The sequence below is a fragment of the Simochromis diagramma genome, unplaced genomic scaffold (genome assembly GCF_900408965.1).
Source record: "Simochromis diagramma unplaced genomic scaffold, fSimDia1.1 OVJJ01000302.1, whole genome shotgun sequence".
NCBI lineage: Eukaryota > Metazoa > Chordata > Actinopteri > Cichliformes > Cichlidae > Simochromis > Simochromis diagramma.
This window is the reverse complement of record NW_024386792.1, coordinates 7,101,667-7,115,799: the sequence shown is the minus strand read 5'-3', so window position 1 is coordinate 7,115,799 and position 14,133 is coordinate 7,101,667. Positions and strand designations below refer to the sequence as shown.

At 38.1% G+C, this 14,133-nt stretch overlaps 1 protein-coding gene across 1 annotated transcript; it reads left to right on the top strand.

The window, feature by feature from the left end:
- The first annotated feature begins 1,105 nt into the window (after positions 1-1,105).
- LOC120728887 (microsomal triglyceride transfer protein) lies at positions 1,106-14,133 on the top strand. Its single transcript, XM_040024146.1, has 18 exons — positions 1,106-1,471; positions 2,711-2,898; positions 3,069-3,212; positions 5,620-5,727; positions 5,817-5,933; positions 6,031-6,170; positions 6,252-6,402; positions 7,058-7,215; positions 7,464-7,632; positions 7,824-7,931; positions 8,083-8,295; positions 8,382-8,593; positions 8,704-8,801; positions 8,954-9,075; positions 9,160-9,387; positions 10,561-10,685; positions 12,898-13,068; positions 13,163-14,133. Exons 1-18 carry the CDS (start codon positions 1,411-1,413, stop codon positions 13,308-13,310), a joined length of 2,661 nt encoding a protein of 886 aa, XP_039880080.1. The 5' UTR covers positions 1,106-1,410; the 3' UTR covers positions 13,311-14,133.

Below are 14,133 nucleotides of genomic sequence, written 5' to 3'. Positions count from 1 at the left end.
GCTGCATCCAGCGTTGATGCATCAGGATTCACTTGTTTACTTGAAAATAGCCATGAGATATTTTATTATTACTGGTTAAAAAAAATACATTTTTGGGCTCATCTCAGTAAGGCTACTTCCAGCTGCTCCCTTATTCACAAGAGGTCACCACAGCAGGTAGCTCTGCATGATTTTATTTTATTTTTTATGAATAAAATAAATATGGGTCACTGTGCACCCAGCTCCTGCTGATGTGTGTCTCCAGAATTAAACCTGGAATCTTTGACTTGTGAGCAGATGTGTAAACCACTACCAATGGAGCCACGTGGTAAATGTTAAAACAATGGCATGGCTTGTTTCACAGCATGATTTTCTACAAGGACATTTTCCATACTTACATTATCTCTCCACAACCATACATCTGCCTAGCTACAGGGCTAGGACAACAAGGCTGTAAAATTAAAAGAAAAAAACCCTTTACAGTCACAAAGTGGCAGATGTGTTTTCATACATGACTAGAAACTATTTTTTTTAATTCAACCGATATTTTTTTGTGTGTGTGTTCAGGCTCTGCTAAGAAACAAACAGCCAAATAAACAGTAAATATCTAAACGGATCTCAGTTGAAACGCAGTCTGGCCTACAGGAGCCATTCCAATTGGTAGGTCCTTAATCAACAGCGGCTTTCATTAAACAGACTGAGTTTTGCAGGAATTAATGCATCTGCACGAGGGAAACTACACATCTACAGTTTTATATTTCGCGGTAATAACCCACACACTAAATATTCGGGCCCACGGTAGAAATTTGCGTTTTTACAGCCCACACTGAGATGCTGTAATCTGAGCTACGGGGCTGGTTTCTCCGACAGACTGCCCATTTCCTCCAAACCAAGACTCGACGACAAAGTCTCGACTGTTCACTGCAGATGAAATAAGGTGAAAGTTGTTTAACGCGAGGACCTCTCCCTCCCTTTCTCTCTCTTAAACTCATTCATTCTGATATTTTCGCACTTTTATTTTTAAAGTAACTTTACTCTGCTGATCAGTCGAGGGGAATAACCTGGGGAGCTGAAATAAATCAGACGGCTTGTCTCACTTACTTGATGACTTGAGTCAATCAGATAACCCGGTCTCATTGATTAAGCCCTCGCGCAGACTCAGACGCTACACCGCCGCATTAAAAAGGGGACACATGGCTGCATCTGTGGATAGCAGATGTTCCTGTCAAACCTGTGCTGCTGAGGTTAATGATTTGCTGGTTATCTCGTACTTAGTACTTGAGCGTGGAGTTTGGAGTCTGCCCTCCGCTCCGATAAAACAAAGCAGAAGAAGCTTGGAGCTGCTTTGCCTTTCCTTTTTTTGGCCCTGTGGTGCCACTTCATCCACTGACTGATTTTTAAATTCATCTGGCCGCAGAGAGAGGACGCACAATGCTGACTTTTGTTGTGTTCTTGATTTGTGCAGCCATATCTGTCTCGGCTTCTGCCAAAGGTGAGTTGATGAGTCTTTCTGAGGGGACTTTGGGGATGTTTAGAGGAAAGCTGTCAGTTATAGCGAAGCCTGATTGAGTTTATTTGGGACTAGAAGATTGATATCTTGATTTGTAGGAATTGGTCAAAACTCTGGCACTTTGCTGTTTTCTTGAGGCGTTTACAGAAAAGAAATGTTTGTTAGTTACTGATGGGCTTGTTGTTCCTTGCTTCTTGCTTCTGAGACACTGAAACTTTCAAAGGCACAAATGAATGAATGCTGGCAGGAAAACAACCACCACATTCAATGTCAGTGGAGTGGCTTCCCATATAGTGCTGTTTGATGAAATCACCAGCTTATAAGAGGTAAAGGAGACATAACATAAAAGCACGTAATATGTGCCATTTGTAATGATGACTGGCTTCAGATCTCTCTGAAATATCCTTTGAGGTTTCCCAGGGAACAAAAAGATCCACAAACTGATCAAATAGGCTTCAGGGTGCACAGTGACCCATGATGAAATCAAATACTGACACGTCAGTCTGTCTTCCCCTGTGGAGTAATCTCATAAAGGGTGTCACTAATAGAGCCCGGGAGAGAGTTTTATCTTCTCTCACTTGGAGCACACCCAGTTAAATGACCGCTGATTGAATCACAACAGCTCTACAAACGTACCCACTATGCAGTTTGTCCATTTATAACAGGGAATTTGTTGCAAAATATATGTTTTTAATATGAACAAGTTACTTTGATATAACTGGCAGTGTATGCGGCACCTCAGTTCATCTCAACATTGCTCTGAAGTTAAATTAAAAGCTCTAAACTTTCAAATCTGCACATCACTTCCTCTAAGTGTTTTAATAATCAGTCTAAAAGCTATTTATTTGATGGCATTTAAATTTTTCTACTAAGCAGAAACTTTTCAAATGAAATAAATGACCAAATTATGTCTTAGACTTTCTACAAACCTGAGCTGTTGTGTTATTGATGTGATTTTTCTGAGAAACACTATCAGCTTATCAGCAACTATTCCTCAAATGTAAGAATTTGAAGCCTCAATGATTTAACTACACACAACATTATTCTCTTAAAAATGACAAACACTTGATTTTTGAAGTGGTGGATTACTATTTCACTCTCATGATGATAATAATAGTAATCATAATCATAATAATGATGCATTGTCTGAGCTAAAAGTCTTTTCATAGATGATCGTAACCCGATGTTTGTTCACAAGCTGTGCTTCCTGTGTTTCTTCAGGTGCTGCTGCTGGACCCCGGCTGAACAACAACCAGCTGTACAAATTCAGCTACACCACTGAGGTTCTGGTAGACAGAGCCAGGGGGTCAAAAGAGGGCAGTGCTGGCTACAAGATCTCAAGTGATGTGAACGTTAATCTGGTTTGGAGAGATCAGAGCAACAAGGATGACCAGCTGATTCAACTGGCGGTATGTGGACCCGAATCTATGCTGAGAGAGGACATAATGAGATTATATCGTACATTAATTTAATGTTAACTCCAAATTCATTTGGATGAAACTTCTTACTCAAGCTAGCTTGTGATAGAAAAAGAAGAAAAGAAGCTTTTTGTTATAATTAATCAATCTCTCTTTAACAGATCTCAAATTTGAGGATAGAGCCTGTGTCGCCCAGATCAGAGAAAAAGAACATCCTACATGGATCCACAACCGAAAGTATTTTGGGAAAAAATAAACTAGCAGATCTAACAAAGCCTTTCTTGGTGCATCTAAAAAATGGAAAGGTAAGAAAACCACTGTTGTACCTTCAAAGGAATCTCCGACCTAATGTAATTGTCAGCATTTTCGGAATGACAATCATTATTTTCTTCTTCTCTTTTAAATGGAAGGCATGCTGATATAGGTAGTGATAGAAAGTCAGTACTGTCCTTGCAGAACTCACAGCACTGTTGCTGTCATCAGAGAGTTAATGAGTGTACTTTCATTATACTGAAGTGATGATGCTGGCAGCGGAAATACCAGACAGATGTGTGCATGCATGTGCAAAGGTCAGCTGGTTCAAAGGGTCAATAAGTGAATGAATGAATGATGGAGTCTGACTAAATGAGGGACTTTGGGCTTAAAACTTTAATAATTATTTAATAATTAAATATAATAATTATTATATGGTCAGTTTCAAAGCTTTATACTTTAGACGAGCATAAAGTGTGATGAGACTAGTTGAACTTTCAGGTTGGCAGTTTGTTAAAACAAATCTAATAAGACGTTGTAACCAGTTTTCATTCAATAATTGTCACATTTAACAATGTATTAAAAATGTATACATTGCAATGCAATACAGTATAATACAAAGACCTGCAATAACTTGTTTGAAGCAGTGTGTTCTATGAAGAGAGCACAACCTGCAAAAAAAGGGTTGAAAGTTTAAATAAATGTCATTGAAATAAATTATACAAAATATATAAAAACTGCTCATCTAGAAAATCCTGACTAGATAGAAATATAGAAAAGCTAGACGATAATATAATAAAAAAAAAAGATTTTTGTGGGTTTTTTTTTTCTATTTTTCAAATGTTTTGAATTTTGATTTGTTTTTAACAGATTTTTAATATGTGAAAACAGACAATCAAAAATATAAAATTTGCAGAGAAAACAAAACAAAAAGGTGTCTTTTTTTTTTTTTTTTTTTTAAATGTAACTATCTGGCATAATTATATTTGCTCTTTTCAATATGTTTTATATCTTCTTTTTTTTTTTTTTTTAAACATTTTTAACTTTTACATATTAAATTAAATTTTTTAAAATATGTTCATATTTATTTTTGGTTTTTTTTGCTGATAATAATTTTTAACAATTCTTTTAATTTTTCATATATTTTAACACATTTGTAATAATTTATTTTTTAAATTCTAGTATTTTTGCATTTTTCATCTTGAAAAAAATTACACTATTAACACATTAAAACCTTTTTGAAGGAAAAAAGTGATGCAGTTATTTCTCACACCCAGTGTGTGGTGCAGTCAGTGAAGAGTTTTTTTTGTGTGTTGTTCAGACTGGTTTCAGACATCGCCTTCACTGGTAGATATGGATGCCACACTTCATCCAAACATATTTAAATTTGTGTCTTGTACTGATCTGTAACTTCTGTAACAGGATTCAAGAAAGTCTCACACATTTTAGCTAAAATATCATCTTAGCTCCAGTTTGGAGAAAAGTTGAGTGTATGTGAAATACGATAGAAGAGTGTCTCCCTTGGTGTTGTTAGTTTATTTTTACCGATGGCAAGCTGTGGCAGGAAAAATACACAGAGTAGCAGTGGAGCGTCTATTTATGGTGGTCCTATCTGATATTGTGGTTGGGGGCCACGAATAAATTACATACTGTAAAGGAGACACTGTAGGGTGATGTAACTGGCTGATCTCTAAACTCATGACTGAGAGTCAAAGTCCATTATTGAGCCAAACTGAAGCCTCATTGGAGAAATTTGTGGTGTGATAAATTTAAATATATGGTCAGTCTGATCTAAATCATTTCAAGTCTGTTTACCAAAAAGCCTGAGAGTGATACAGCCGCATGATTCACAATATATGAGAGCACCATTTGCCATGTGTTGCATGTGTCTACAACATCAATAATACATTTGAGGTGATTTAAAAACACCCTGGATCTCTCAGTGTGCTCCTCAAAGAACTGACATGTTTCTTTTTCAATTGTTTCAACATACTCAACTCTTAAGTACTTAAGTTACTTAAGTAACTTCCAGACTTCTAGTGTGTTTGTTTGTGTTGAAAGTAGAAGTGTGATGTCTTATATATTTTAAACTAGAATGATTTGAAAATATATTATAACATTGCATTATACTATTTCTCCTTCAGGTCTTTTATTTTATGTGCTAATGCTAAAGTCATTCTAAGTTTTTAACATTTTTTATCTGCACCTCAAAGAACAGCGCTAATGCCTGCACGTAATGCAAATAGTCCCTGATGTCACAACTATGCACACATGTTTCTATACACGAATGTGCAAAGGAAAACTGACACCTGTAAAGCCATTGTCAGTTACAGCATGCACAAAACGGAAGGTTGTTTGCCTCAGTTGCTATTTTAACTGCTGGTGCAGTTTGATATGCATTGTTTGAGAGCATAAAATTCTGCTCTGACATGTTGCTTTCTTTTTACATCTACACTGTAGGCAAAAGCATTTTATTCCTACCGGTCAGAACCTGCAACAGTCAAGAATCTAAAACGAGGCCTGGCCAGCTTGCTGCAAGTGCAGCTCAGTACTGGGAAGGTTGTAGAGGTTAGTGACAAACTAATCATCATTTCACAATCATTTTTAACATGCATCCATGTACGTTACTAATAAAAACAAGCTGTCTGTTTAAACAGAATGATGTGTCTGGGAGGTGTACTGTTGAGTACAAGGCAGTAAAAGGTCAAGTAACAAGAACCAAGAATCTAGAGACATGTAAGACAGAAGAGGCTGGATTTACCACTCACAGTAAGGTCAGTCAACATCCAGAACAGCTCCAACTCTAACCATACTAAACACTAACTTTTGCAAGCTGATTTCTGAAGTATTTCTGAATCCCGCCCTCTCCAGGTCCTGGGTGTGAGTAGGAAGTCCAGTTCTGTTACAGTGTTCACACTTGAAAATGGTTTCATCCGCTCAGCTGAGGCTGAAGAAACACACTCCCTGGCTGTTAATGCTCGCAGATCTGTTGCAGCTAAAGTCTTGTCCAGGTAAGTACCCTGACTGGGAATTCATCTGAGATTCCGTGTTTTATAACTACACACTTCAAATTGTACTTCCTTCTATCCTAGGCAAAGCCTGAAATTGGTTGGTACAGAGGCAGGACCACTGGAGGCTGCCGGGAAAGATGCTGCTGCAGTTGTCAAGTCAATAGATGCCAAACTGGCAGCTGTTGGTATTGTGGCTGAGAAGGTCAAATCTGAGTGCAAAGGCTGCCCATCGGTGAGTAACTGTTTACTTACAAATCTTCACTGTCACACAGCTTTTGTTCTCATGGATGCTATAGTTGATGATGGCTGCTCCTCCCTGACCCTGGTTCTGCCAGAGGTTTCTTCCTGTCAAAAGGCAGTTATTCCTTCCTCTCCCCTTATAAGGGGAGTTGCCTGATTGTTGGGGATCCCTCCCTACTATAGATACTATAGAGATGTGTAGAATGCCTTCAGGCAACTGTCGTTTTGATTTGGTGCAATGTACTGTAAATAAAATGTAATTGATCTGAATATTTCACTATCTTTTTTCATTTCTTTTGTTATGGTATTATCACCCATGTATAGCTAACATAGCTTATCTGGCTCTGAGAATTAATTCGCTATTATGTATTTCTATTCACATAAATAACATGTCTCTTTAAATTTGTATTAACAGGACAGGGAAATGTCTTGTACTTGTGTTTCCTCTCCAGGAGCACTTTTCATGCATTTAAACCTTGTTCTGAATAGGAAAAGTGGTTTCAAGTTGAGCTGTTACAAGTCATTTTGCTTTAATGACTTGTAATAGTACAGTCTTGGTAAACAGATACAGTTTATTTTTGTACTTTGATTACTAAGTGAAGATGATCTGTGTTCTAATCCCCTCTCCGCTGTGTTCTTCCTCTTAGCTTTTTGAACATTGGCAGGCTGAGAAGAAGCAGCTGGAGCCAGAGAGCCTGTCCAAAACCAGGGCTCCTCGGAGCTTCCTGGCCCTCATCCAGACCATTAGGAAGGCGCCCAAGGACGAGATCCTCAAAGTGCTGAGGAGTGCCAGCAAGACGTCTCTGTAAGTGAGAGCCTCTAATATCTATAATAGTATATATATTATAGTGAGATATAAGATATATATTATCTATATATCTCTATATATTATAGATAATATAATAGATATATATATAGATAGATATTTATATATATACTATATATATATATTATATATAAATATATTATTTTTTATAATTTTTTTTTTTTTTTTTTGCATCTTATTTCCTCTTTACTGCTCTGCTCTGTTTAACTTCTTTCTGCTGGTATCAGACCTCAGGTTGTTGATGCTGTAACATCCTCCCAGACCTCTGAATCCCTGGATGCCATGCTTGAATTCCTTAACTTCACTGATGCCAAAGGTTTGGTTCTGCAGGAGAGGTTTCTCTATGCATGTGGCTTTGCTTCACATCCCAATGAGAGAATGCTCCAGGCCCTGCTGGTGAGTTAAAGGAAAGTTTAAGAATTTCTCCCACTTAGAAGGTATCGTAAGAAACTGGTGCCCTCTAGGTAATAAGATAATAATGCAGGATTCACTCCCAGTTGGTTGTAAACAAAGAATAATTTTGCTTAAGTTACCTGCCAGCAGTCAGTGTTTTCAGCAAATCTTTATAAAGAACATTTTCCTTTCAGGATATTTCTAAAGGGAAGATCGGCAGTACTGACATCAAAGAATCTGTGGTGATCATTATGGGAGCCCTGGTCCACAAACTGTGTCAGAAAGGAGGCTGCAACTTACCTGTGAGTCATCTAAAGAAGAAGTGACACTGAACAAAGCCCAGCATTTCTTAAGGGCCAGAAAGTATACCCTACATACTGGAATATACTACAAACGCAATAAAAATGACCAACAGTTAACTGATGATTTTTCTGCTTCATGTTTGTCCCTCAGATCGTGGAGCAGGTCAAGAAGATGATATTGAACGCTCCCGACAGCACAACGGTTGAGTCGGAGGTCCAGATGTACCTTTTGGCCCTAAAAAACTCTCTCCTGCCCGAGGCCATTCCTATTTTCACCAAATATGCAGAATCAGAAGTGGGAGCCTACAACACCATTGCCCTCACTGCCCTGCAGAGATACGATGTGAATCTCATGACTAGTGAGGTATGTATCGAATATTACTCTGTGGATAAATAATTACACACCAAAATACTTTCCTGCCAGCTAATCTTTTTTTTTTTTTTTTTTAGGTCAAGCAAACAGTGAACAGGGTTTACCACCAGAATCGCCGCATCTATGAGAAAAATGTGAGAGCCGCCGCTGCTGACGTCATCCTTAGTAGCAACCCCACATACATGGAGGTGAAGAATCTGCTTCTGTCCATCGGAAACTTGCCACATGAAATGAACAAGTACATGCTGTCAAAGATCCAGGACATCCTACGCTTCCAGATGCCTGCCAGGTGTGTTACAGGAAAATAACCTGTCTCTGCATCATAGCTCAGAAGGACTTGAGAGTTATATGATGACGATATATTAAAACTGTTAAATATGTTTCCCTTTTTTTTTTCAGCAAAGTGCTAGGGCAAGCTATGAAGGACATGATTTCTTGTAACTATAACCGCTTTGCAAAGGTTGGATCATCATCTGCATTTTCAGGATTCATGGCTCGTAAGTGACAAAAGAATGACATACTTTTAATATTTCATCACAATTAAAAAAGTAAGTCAGCTTAATTAAAGAAAATATCAATCTTTGACTATATAAGCAAACACAGTTACATGCATACTAACTGAGTACTTCTAATGTCTTGCTCCCTACAGAGTCCCCCGATCTGACCTCCACATACAGCTTGGACATCTTGTATTCAGGCTCTGGGATCCTCAGAAGAAGCAACATGAATATTTTTGGTGCTACTAATGAAGCAATGCTACATGGATTACAGGTGAACTTAAAGAGTTTCATAAAATCACTGAATCCTCAAAAATGGAGCGAATTACTGAAATAAATGGGAACATTTCTCTTCCAGGTGGCGATCGAGGCCCAGGGTCTGGAGACTCTGATTGCTGCCACACCTGATGAGGGGGAGGAAGACCTGGAGTCCTTTGCCGGGATGTCGGCTCTGCTTTTCGACATCCAGCTGCGTCCCGTCACCTTCTTCAAGGGTTACAGTGACCTCATGTCTAAAATGTTCTCCATGACTGGAGACCCCATCAATGTCGTGAAGGGTCTCATCCTGCTCTCGGATCATTCTGAGGTAAGATCCCAATCAGTTATCAGCTGTTCCCAGAAGCCTTTCCACTCCTTCAAAAACAGTGCCAGATTTGCAGATTGTAGTTCACTCTGTTCAAGGAAAAGCAGCACACACTTAAAAACATACACGTGTACACTCTGTGTGAAGTCAGAAGTGCCGTCATTGTTGCTACATCACGTTGCCACGTGGATGACTAAGAGTGCAATAAGCAGACTTTGACACTGGAGACGGAGGCTGAAGAGGCTTAACGCTGAAGTCAAACTTAGCGTAAATGTCAAGAAAGCGTAGAGGAGGCAGGGCAGAAAAAGCTCACATGAGTCATGCTGGGCAACACATGTCTTTTTCACTTGGTCAGATTCAACGAGTATGTGTACACAGAGAGGAACGGGTCATACTTAATAACTCCAGCTGTCGAGGTGAATGACGCAAGTGTGAGTAGGGTCTAAATGTGTGAAGCTGAAACAAGGATGAGGTATTGTGAAACAGGTGCTATTTTAAAAACAGTGCTTTTTTTTTTTTTTTTTTTAAATTTTACTTTCATATGATACTCTATCCCTTTTTGTATTGGCTTTTCGGTGGAAATACATGGAATCAGTTCTGACTTCAGTGTATCCATAGAAAAGGGTTACTTCCTGTCTGTGACTGTGACAAGCTCATTAGTTCCTACAAAAGCAGATTTCAATCTAGAATATTTCTGTGTATACAAAAGCTAAGTTGATCATTATTTTCTATTTTGAACTGAATTCAGACATTGATCATTTTATTTTTTGTCAGCTTGTGAGTATTTATGTTGTCGACTTAATAAACTATTGTTAGTTTGGGTAGTAGAAGTGATTCATTCTCATTCATGACTGATATATAATTCAGTTATATAATTGTACGTTTGTCAGAGTGTGATGAAGACTTGGGGTTAATATGGTCTGGTGTGTATTTTTTTTTTTTTTTTTTTTTTTTTTTTTCTCATTTTCTGGCCTAATATACACAAAGAATAAATGTGATATGAAGTTTAAACTAGAAAAGAAGTTTCTTGTTTTCCTGGGGTTAATTTCCACATGCTTACATCACTTAATATCTAGAAAGACTCTCATTTCTTTCTTTCTTTTTCTTTTTTTGCAAACTATCTTAATTTCAATTAAGCATCCATTGTGGGATTTCTTCTTATTTGCTGTCTTTCAGGTCATCCAGCTCCAGTCTGGTCTGAAGGCAAGTGCGGAGTTTCAAGGAGGTCTCGCCATTGACATTTCTGGAGGCATGGAGATCAGTCTGTGGTACAGAGAGTCCAAGACCAGTGTCAACAACAGGTACATCCCTAAAACATTGAAATAAACAACTTTTACCATAAAACAGCGTACAACACAGCACAAAAAGCCTTTTGATAGACAGACAGTTCTTAGAAAACACTCTCTGCGACTGAACGTCGATTCTAAACCCCATCACTCCACTGCAAATAGATTTCTGTTGATGTTGGATTTACGTGAACTTTAGACAGTCTATAAGTGTTGTCTGATTCATTTGTTCCATCTGCACTTTGGATTTGCTCCAGTATTGTGCTTCACTCCTGTCTCACTGGTAGGGTTGTGTGGCTATGACATCAGGTCTGTCTGGTTCTCTATTTTAAAAACATTACAGTCAGTGCACAACAGTAACTGCACATCATCAGGTCGATATCAGTTAGCTGTCGGCATCCGGTGATGAAAGAGTAATGCTACAGATTTTTAATATTCATATGTGGTTTGATGGACTGCACATCAGTGCTCATGTCCTGCATCTAGAATGTTTAAACTTGAGTCCCAGAGCTGGTTAATTAATTGATTAAAGAGAAGCTTCGGAATGATTCACTGTGATGATGACATTAGAAACAATACCTTGGTTTGTAGACCATTGTTTGGAGGGGTGTTCGCAACTTGAAGTTGGACTTCAGGACTGTTTGTGTGCAGGGGAATGGCAGAGGCAGGTGAATGGATCAGCATAGCTGTACCTCTTCCACTCTGATAATAGAGTGGCAGACTATCTATAGAAGCAGAACAAACCACATTGGTATCTCACCATGTCTACATGAGCAAAGTTTTGACTATTTAGTGCTCAGGCATTAGGGTAGACATTGGGATTGGGCTTATGTATGTACCTTTCCCTCTGTGAGTGTCTTCATAACTGAAACTTGCTTGACTTCTGTTCACTTTATCCTCATTCATGTGATAAACCCCACCAAGAAGTAGGCTTATACTGGTGGTATCACCAGTACGTTGATAGCATATTAGAAGGAGACGCATATTATAGTCAGTGGTGGTTCTAGTCTGTTCACAGGGTTCACCTCCAACAAGCATTCATCACCACTGTGTTATAAATAATCTGACATGAAGAAAACAATTCTTACTTGACCGTGACGTGTCATGGCCAACAGAGGAGGCAAATTTAACAAACTTTAGTGTCAAAGTAGAGAAAAGAAAATATTGAGATGCTAGAGGAAGTCATGTAATAAAAGCACCTCTGCCAAACAGTAAATGATAGACTAGACAGCTTTTAGTTATTTAGCATTATATTTAATTATCAGTTACACTCACCAGGTTTTGCTCTTTTTTTTTTTTTTTTTTTTTTTTTTTTTTACTGAGTGGCTTTCCTCGCTGTCATTAGGTTTAAACAGAATTATGCTCTCCACTTGCAGTGGGAGGGAGTGGAGTCAGGTGGGGGCCCCAGTAAATTAGGTCAGGTCTCTCCTACTGTCACTGCAAACTTTGCACATTGCAACTACTGTGGTTGCTCACTCACCAGACCAAAGCACAGATTTCAAACGGTCTAATGTCCATTCCTTGTGTTTCTTGGCCCAAACAAATCTGTTCTACTTGTTGCTTTTCCTTAGTAGTGGTTTCTTAACAGCTATTTGATCATAAAACCCTGACTCCTCTGAACAGCTGATGTAGAGATGGGGTGCAGTGACTGCGCCTGAGGACACATTCAAAGTTTTGGCAATTTTCTGGACTGACTGACCTTCAGTTCTTAAAGTAATGATGGACTGTCATTTCTCTTTACTTAGCTGATTGGTTCTTGCCATAATATGAATTCTAAAAGTTGTCAAATTGGGACAATCAGCTGTATACCAACCTGACTTCTGCACAACACAACTAATTGTCCCAACCCCATTAAGAAGGCAAGAAACTCCACAAATGAACAAGGCACACCTGTGAAGTGAAAACATTTCAGGTGACTACATCCTGAAGCTCACTGAGAGAAGGCCAAGAGTTTGCAGTGCTTTCAACAAAGCAGGGGGTGGCTATTTTCAGGATCTAAAATATTAAACACATTTAGAGTTATTTATATTTTTTCCTTTGCTACATAATTCTATATATCTTGTTTCATATATTTGATGTCTTCAGTATGTATCTACAATGTAGAAAGTAGTAAAAAAAAGTGCATCCAAACTTTTGACTGGTACTGTATTCCAACTTCAGACCTACAAAGCCAAGAGTCCCAGCATTGTCTGTTGAACACATTGTTTTGATTTGGCTGTGTTTTCAGAGCAGCATTAGTAGTCACTGGCAACGTTACTGTGGACATGGACTTTTTAAGAGCGGGTGTGGAGGTCAGCTTTGATACAGAAGCATCTTTGGACTTCATCACCACTGTCCAGTTCTCAGAATACCCCTTCCTGGTGTGCCTGCAGATGGACAAATCTACCTTCCCAGTCAGGTACTAAATAAAAAAAAAAAAATAAAAAAATGTTGCCATCTTTGAATAATCTCTTATATTACTTAACTTTTTATTTGTAATACTCTTTCTTCAGTGAATACCTGACCAAGTATGAGAGCCTGCCGTCAGGGAAGAGTGTTGTATCTCGCAAAGGCAGAAAGACACTCATTCCTGGTTCCGAATTCCCTCTTCACCAGGAGAACTCGAACATGTGCAAGAGGGTTTTCGACTCCAACTGGTAGAAAAGAAACCGTCGGTTTTCCACACGCCCAAGTGCTTCACTGCATTCAGGGACAGCAGCCACACCTCTGGTGTGACAAAGCAGGTTGTGAAAAAGCAGTAAAAGACCATAAGAAAAGAAAAGTGGTGCTTTTTTTTTTTTTTTTTTTTTTTTTTTTTTTTTTATTAACAACACATGCAATGTTTACATTCCTGTGAGTATTTAAGTAATTGTAATTCAAGCTTTTGTTTCCAATCAGGGATCCTTTCTTTGTGTTTTTATGGATTTATTTGAAAATATATTTATGATGGGCACATACAAGATGTATGTTTTATATGATGTGAAATACTCAGCATGAATAGTGCCACTGTAATCTTCTCCAACACAGTTACAGCAAAGAGAAACATGTAAATATCAGACTTCAGAGCGCAGGTTAACTCAGAACACATGTGCTCTTTTCCCGAACCAATTCTTCTTTCTTTTTTTTCTTTTTTTTTTTTAATTAAATGTATTTTAAAGAGGAGTAGTTTATTGTTTTACATCACTGTATAACCCTTGACAAGCTTGAAATCACTTCAGGGTAATGTTCTCAATTAATTCAGTCTTTTACAATCTTGTTGAAGATTTAAGTTGCTCGTACAAAGTTAACAGATTTGTTAGCTTTGTCATTACTTTATGAATTATCAGATGAAAACTGAATCAATAAAAGTGAACCATTACCATAATTTATTTTTATTTTTTTTGTATAGGAATATAATTGGTGTTTGTCTGAAAATGTTTGGGCACAACATGAACTTGATTCCATGTTAAGGAAACAGATTGGTTGACAAAAAGTGTACACTAAA

What these genes read in the sequence shown, in the direction of transcription:
- LOC120728887 (XM_040024146.1), top strand. Translation starts at nt 1,411, where the DNA reads ATGCTGACTTTTGTTGTGTTCTTGATTTGTGCAGCCATATCTGTCTCG. An exon ending in GCAGCTAAAGTCTTGTCCAG is followed by an intron (nt 6,171 to 6,251) that starts GTAAGTACCCTG and finishes CTTCTATCCTAG; the next exon opens with GCAAAGCCTGAAATTGGTTG. An exon ending in CGCTTCCAGATGCCTGCCAG is followed by an intron (nt 8,594 to 8,703) that starts GTGTGTTACAGG and finishes TTTTTTTTTCAG; the next exon opens with CAAAGTGCTAGGGCAAGCTA.